Raw genomic sequence first — 6,794 nt, 5'->3', positions numbered from 1 at the left:
AAAAAAAATTGGTAATTGAAAATGAACAACAAAAATAAACAATGAAGGCACTCTTTTGATTTGTTCCTCGACACGATACGACATTCATCTGTCTCTTGCTATTTTTGATTGATTTCTTTTCGTTGTCACTCAAATGCCACGCAAGAATCCTTCCCAGAGGTGGATATCCGTTGAATGGCTCCCACGACAACCACTGCTATTATTATCAATAATATCCGCAAGTCTGCAACACAGAACTATGACCAGATCCACAGCTGCGTGGCCTAAAATTAAGTCTAGTATCTGGAAACCTTCCCGTGTGGAGCGCCAAAGCGCCCCCCCTTTGTGATCCCTGCTTGAAGGCTTCTGGCGCTTCAACGGGAGACAGCGCTTCGGTGCAGTAGATATGATTTGGAATCGGAGCAGGGACCTGGGATAGTATTAATTTCGAGGCGGACACTAGGCGCTGCGTCCTTACTCCTGTTCCTGAAGAGTTTGGAGGCGGATTTCCGATCCGTGGCCAGGAAATTAGGGTTACGAAGAAAGCTTGTCCGGTCGTTCGCGCCAAGTAAAATCAAGGAGGAGCCGCAGGTCAAATGGCGACCCAATTCAAAACTTCTTGGACGGATCCTCTCCTGTTGGCAAAAACTGAATCTCGTGGTCGGGGACGGTCATGTTCAACTGCGCAAGATATGTACTTTCACTAGTGTCCCTCCTTTATCCTTTCTTGACCACTCCATTGAACTGCCAGCGGTGATCTCCGGCGCGGGATTCTTCGTGGAATAGTCCATTCCTTCGCCTCCTTCAAAGCGTCCCCCCGCCTCCCTCCCTCCCTTGAAAACCAACCGTTCGTCCCCGTCCGCCTTTCCAGAGCAAAAGTTGAAGGGAAAAGAGCCCATCAATCAATGCGGTCACGAGGATAAATACACATCAAGTCATGCCAGGATAATGGTGGAGGATAAGCGATCCGCTTCGTTGCCTGGCGCCGTGATGTCGGAGTCTAGCTCGACGATTCACGCCGTTGCCTACGAAGAAACCGTCGCCGCAGAAGCCCCCTTGGCTGTCAGATCCGCCTCGTTGCCTACTCCAGTCGATCACCCATTGTGCCCCGGAAACAAATCACTTGCAGCTACCGCACCGTCGAGTTATCCCGGAGACCCGTCACGCCGTCCACTCTCGTCGCATAGACATGAACGGCCGCAAACGAAAGACGGAAGAACGCTAGGGCCAGATGCTGCGAAATCGGTCGTCAGCCTGCGCTCATTGCGCTCCATTCCTAGCATTGTCGTCAATGACGCCGGATCTCGTCCTAGCTCCCGCCCGGGGTCGCGCCCTGGCTCCCGGTGGTCGGAACGTAAATTTAGCGGACTATGGGGCAAGAAGTCTGCAGAGTTGGAAAGAGATTCGGAATCGCCACCACCTGTTCCTCCCATCGAATTCAATGGACTCTCCTTGGATATCCCCAATGCGTCCTTCGACGGCCTTGCGCCGCAATCTATGAGGTTCTCCAAGCGCGGGAGTCTCATCAAAGAGGAGGCAAGGCAACGGTTGAAACAGCTAGACCAAGATGGCGGCCAGGAAGAGATCGAGAAGGACCCAATACCTCCATCCACTGCGCCAATAGAGCAGAATGACGCCGAGGTGGAACTTTTAGACGCCCCTGTACGGCGTTCAAAACTGCCACCATCGCTTCGTGCCCGGCGGAGCGCTATGCCCAGCAGAGTGATTTCCGCAGACGAGGATATGCTGTCGCGTCGGGTCAGGCTGATGTATGAAAAGGGTGATGAGAATGTGACAGACTCGGAAGTCGCGAAAGCTTGGCTGTGGAGAACGGTGTGCTCTGGGAAGAGGGCGGCCCGGCAAGTGAGGAGACTTCTCGCTTTTCAGGCGCCAGTGTGTCTGGCACGGAAACCAAGAGCATAGTATCCTCAGTCGGTCCCGAGCCTGCTCCAAGCATCAAGAAGGAGCCCAACGAGCTAGCTGGCGGAATTGAGTATTGGCACAATATTAAAGCGGGGGATGTGGATAGATATGGTTTTATTCGCTCTCCTACTAGCAACTCCAACGATGGTACGGAGCCTAGTCCGATTCAACGGGTATCTACTAGTCTGCTCCTTGCCTCAGAAAGCCCTCGTCGGAAATATTCCATTCGACCTCCATCTGCTCTGGGGAGTAACCGCTCTTTTGCGGGTCGGTCTCCGAACCGCAAAATTTCCGCGCCAGCAGTCCGCCCTTCATCGTCACAGAGCGCATATAGTTCGCCAGTACGACGGCCAACTTCAAGGTTTCGTCAAGCAACAAATCATCTTCCTCACAATCGCGACCGCCGATTCAAAGACGAAGCTGCCGACATGCTCACGCACCCAGTTGATTCCAGTAGAGACAGGGTAAATACAGCTGCTATGAGTGCGGCTAAGAAGAGGGAGTGGCGAAGGGAAGACAAATGGACCAAGATGGCGAGGCAGACAAAGAGCAGCAGAGCTGGCGGTGGCATGACATTCGAGTTTGATACAAAGAGCTCCAAGCTTATTGAGCGGACGTGGAAAGGCATACCGGACCGATGGAGATCGACTGCCTGGTACTCCTTTCTAGAGGCGAGCGCCAAAAAGCGCAGCGATAGTCCTACCGTGGATGAGCTCATTGACGCTTACCATGAGTACCAGTTCGTATCGTCACCCGACGACGTACAGATCGATATCGATGTCCCAAGGACCATCACCAGCCATATCATGTTTCGTCGGCGGTATCGTGGCGGCCAACGCCTGCTGTTCCGCGTGCTGCATGCGATGTCTTTGTATTTCCCAGATACAGGCTATGTTCAGGGCATGGCAGCCCTTGCTGCAACCCTTCTTGCTTACTATGATGAGGAACACGCCTTTATCATGCTCGTCCGTCTATGGCAGCTACGAGGGCTGGAGCAGCTATACCGGTCAGGCTTCGAAGGCCTGATGGAGGCTCTGGCTGACTTTGAACGGGGGTGGTTGGAGGGAGGAGAGGTCGCCATGAAACTGAATGAACTCGGAATCCCGCCTACTGCGTACGGTACACGTTGGTACCTCACTCTCTTCAACTACTCTATCCCATTTCCAGCCCAGCTGCGGGTGTGGGATGTGTTTATGCTCCTCGGCGACGCTGAGGACCCAGCTGGTCCAGGCGTCAAGACCGAGGGCCCCGACGCAAGCGCCTTTGGCAAGGGCTTGGATGTCCTCCATGCAACATCGGCGGCTCTTATTGATGGCATGCGGGAAATTATTCTCGAATCAGATTTTGAGAACGCCATGAAGGTTCTCACCAGCTGGGTTCCGATAAAGGACGTTGAACTATTCATGCGTGTCGCAAAGGCAGAATGGAAAGTCCACCGTCGGAAAAAGGCCCTTGCCTAAGGCCGGGTTTCAGACATTCAAGGTTTCGATGATGTTGTGACGTGATGTGTGATGTGATGACATGGTAGAAACGCTTTCTACCTTCTATACTTTTTTTACGGCCCTCCACTATAATACCTAATTATCTCGAGGCTATACCAGCTTCGAAAACCCAAAACCATTGATGGACGATTTAACTCGCACGATTATTGATGATCTCGGACAAAAGTCGACCTTCTTTTGTCCACGAACGCCTTCCTTACCCTAATACAGCTTCTAATGGCATTCACATCACGACCTCCGCACGGCTTCGCAGTCGTATGATTCTACACCAGGGACCGGATGCACATACTATACAGCTATGACCGAGAGACATGGACCATGTCTCCCCCCTCCGCCAGGGACTCACTCCACCACACTACACACCTAATATCTCCTCCCCCTCGAGTCCCATCCCCTAATCCAATCACATCAAAAGAAAGACCTAATCCAGTATACCGCGAGACTCTCCGTTCAGACCAACACACCATCCGTCACGCGACCCAGAGCACTCCTTCACGGTCGATCGATCGACCCTTGTTTGTCCCCTCACATATTCAAAACCCACAACCAAAGACCCTCGTTTCCGATTGCATACCCAACTCGTTTCCGCACTCCTATTTCCTTTATCAGTACAGTCTAACTCATTTACCAGTCTCATTTTGTCATTATGTTATTACACGGCATGTACTTGTCCCACCATTCGTTGTTTGCCTGTTATTGATGTCTGTATCTGTCCTTCCTTCTCTCTCTCTGTCTGTCTGTCTCTTTTTCTATTCCTTTTCTGTTTGTCCTATATATCAAAGTCACAGCAAGAACAACACTGTTATCCCTGATACCCCTTCCCTTTTGTCCACCACGGTGTGTGTCTAAACAATTTCATATCTATCTGTCTGTGTATCTATCCTTCTCTCTTGTTGCCCGAAGGGGATTAGAAGGAAAAGAAAACAATGAAAAAACATTGAAGGACCAGTTTTGCATTCTGGTGGGGAGCTAGGAGAATAGTATGCAGTAGTACGCGGAATGTCACCCTGAAATAGAGTAGTATGCATTTGTCAAAGACGCTTGGACCTTACGGGAGCTTTCAGGTAGTATATATTACATAAAATTCCGGCAAGTTCGGTTCTAGAAGGATTCTAGAACGGTCAAATTTGTGGGTGATACTGTTGATTGAATGTTTATTTATTTATTTATTTTCTTGCTTTCTTGAGCATCTAGCACCAGCACCCCAGGTGCTGGCAACAGATCCAATAGATACAGGACATAATATGTCATATGTAGATGGTCTCCGCGAGCCAGCCGGGAGGTGTGAGTGGTATACAAATCACTGTAGAACGGAGGATTGTTTGGTAGAGGACAAAGAGAATATAAAGGAGTGTCGGATTCAGAGGGAGGGGGAGCTGGTTGAAAACAAGAACATGCTTTTGCTAGAGTGCTTCGTAAGTCATCTATTTCGTCGACCAATCAATTGCTGTGGGGACGACATGGTCGTATATAGACGAGTGTTTGCGCAACCCCACAAGTCATTGATTACCTTGGAGGCGCAGCACCATGGTCACCGGGCCGAGTGGGTGCCCGAGGTATCCCTGAAGTTGGAGAAGGCCCGGGACTGCTGTCCAAGTCCGAGTCAGGGGGCGCAGTCCCAATACTCGAAGAATATTGTGGCTGGGGCGCTGCAGGTGGGTACTGCACGTTACTCCCCGTTGGAGCCGGCTCGCCTCGACGTTCTGGAACATCTACTCGATCATAGTCCTTCCTTAAGCCCGGGTCTCTGTGGGCCCAATCACACGCTGCGTATGATGAGCTGGGCTCGCAGCTCTGCTGCCGCGTTCAAAACCTGACGGCCCTAGGCCACGGGGCTCATACATGACAGATACGCCGCTGTGCTGACGGCTATGAACTGAAGGTTCGACATGCGGGACTGGGCCCAATGGGGAGCCTGGTCGAGAGACTTGAGAAGCACCGGGAATTGTTTCAGACGGGCGTGATGACGGGAAAGGAGCCGGCTGGTGAGGACCAGTAGCTTTTCTCTTCCGTCCCGGGGGGCTTTGATACTCTGGACGACGAGAAGCCTGCGATGCGAAGGGCGATTCTTGTCGGATTCTGCCGGAAGGCGTATTCGGCTGGGACTGACTTGGAGGGACCCAGTGATGAAAATACAGGGACGGAGATTGTCGGTGGTGGCCGTCCGGCTTGCTCCCGACATGCTGAGCATGCGGGATAGATGACCCTGGAGCATAATGAACGTTGCTCAAGTTAATCGTAGGTTGCTGTTGGGCCAGCGGCTCACCAGGATTGGGTCGAGGCATGGGCGGACCCCGGGGATCCGCTGGCCCATTGGGTAATGGAGACCGTCCGAGTGGCTGCGGAGCGGGTGGTGGCCCCGAAGGGGGAAGAGGTTGTGATAAAAGGATCCCCGGGGGAGGTACGACCTGTTGCGGTGGTGGAGCCGCATACGGACCAGGAGGAATAGAGCGAGACTCCCCGCGGGCATGCAGACTGCGCCGATGAGACGAATGAGATAGAGCCGGTGCCGACGGTGGTGGCGCACGGGGACCGGCCGGCGCCTGTGTCATATGTTGCTGAGCCCATTCGATGACTGCTTGCGGGACGCCATTCTGGCTGATACCCGCAAAGATGAGCGGAATCATATGAGGCGGTACGCCGGCTTGCAAGGAATCTCGAAGCATACTCTGTTCGATCTTCCGCTGCTCTAAACGTAGCGATTCCTGGCGGGTTCGTTCTTCCTCTTGCCTTCTCCGGTCTTCCTCAGCCTTCGCATGCCAGTACTGACTGGTGTCGTCGGTGCTCTGCCGTTGCGCCGGAGGGCGCGGCAGTGGTTGATTCACGGAATTCATGGAGGAGAAGCCGATATCCGGCGGCGGCAAGGCCAGAGTCGAAGGAGGTGGCAAGCCACCACGAGACGATTCCATAGAGTGGTCCACGGAGGGTCTTTTGGATGCTACAATGGCCGCAGCTGGATCCGGTGCGGAGGGCGGAGAGGACCGAGGTGTTGGGATAGACTGACGAACAATAGCGTAGTCATGAGGGCCTTTGATCCCGTTCTGAGAAGACGGCTTCAATGTGAGTAGCATACTCGATTAGGAATCGGAGGGTTGTCCGAGCAAAGACAGGATCAAGGAATGGTGATCCACGGTGGAGACGGTGGTGTATACTATAGTACAGAGAAAGTAGCACAGAGAGACCAGGTCACAGCCCCATTGCGCAATCAATGCATGAGGAGGAGGAAGAGCGATGCGGAAACGGAAGAGAAGTTGATGTAGTATACCAAAGGCATATCGGGAAAGCAAAAAGAGGGAGAGGGAGAGGGAGAAAGAGAGGGGATGGGGTAGAACAGAATTGGGGCAGTACAAGTAGTAGAGGTCGAGGTCCAAGCAGGAGGTGATCAACCCA

General features: G+C 52.8%; 2 protein-coding genes across 2 annotated transcripts; one reads left to right on the top strand and one right to left on the bottom strand.

Moving 5' to 3' along the window:
• Window positions 1-927: 927 nt before the first annotated feature.
• Window positions 928-3,362, top strand: ANOM_011805 (putative TBC domain protein; the record flags this gene model as incomplete). The annotated part of the gene is made up of 2 exons (XM_015557061.1): window positions 928-1,748; window positions 1,778-3,362. The coding sequence occupies 2 exons, from the start codon at window positions 928-930 to the stop codon at window positions 3,360-3,362; spliced, it is 2,406 nt and encodes an 801-aa protein (XP_015400940.1).
• Window positions 3,363-5,137: 1,775 nt separating this feature from the next.
• Window positions 5,138-6,475, bottom strand: ANOM_011804 (uncharacterized protein; the record flags this gene model as incomplete). The annotated part of the gene is made up of 1 exon (XM_015557060.1): window positions 5,138-6,475. One exon carries the CDS (start codon window positions 6,473-6,475, stop codon window positions 5,138-5,140), a length of 1,338 nt encoding a protein of 445 aa, XP_015400941.1.
• Between the last annotated feature and the right edge of the window lie 319 nt (window positions 6,476-6,794).

This window comes from Aspergillus nomiae (assembly GCF_001204775.2).
Source record: "Aspergillus nomiae NRRL 13137 chromosome Unknown contig00734, whole genome shotgun sequence".
Taxonomy (NCBI): Eukaryota; Fungi; Ascomycota; class Eurotiomycetes; order Eurotiales; family Aspergillaceae; genus Aspergillus; species Aspergillus nomiae.
The sequence above is the reverse complement of the archived record's forward strand: the minus strand, read 5'-3'. Positions and strand labels throughout refer to the sequence as shown.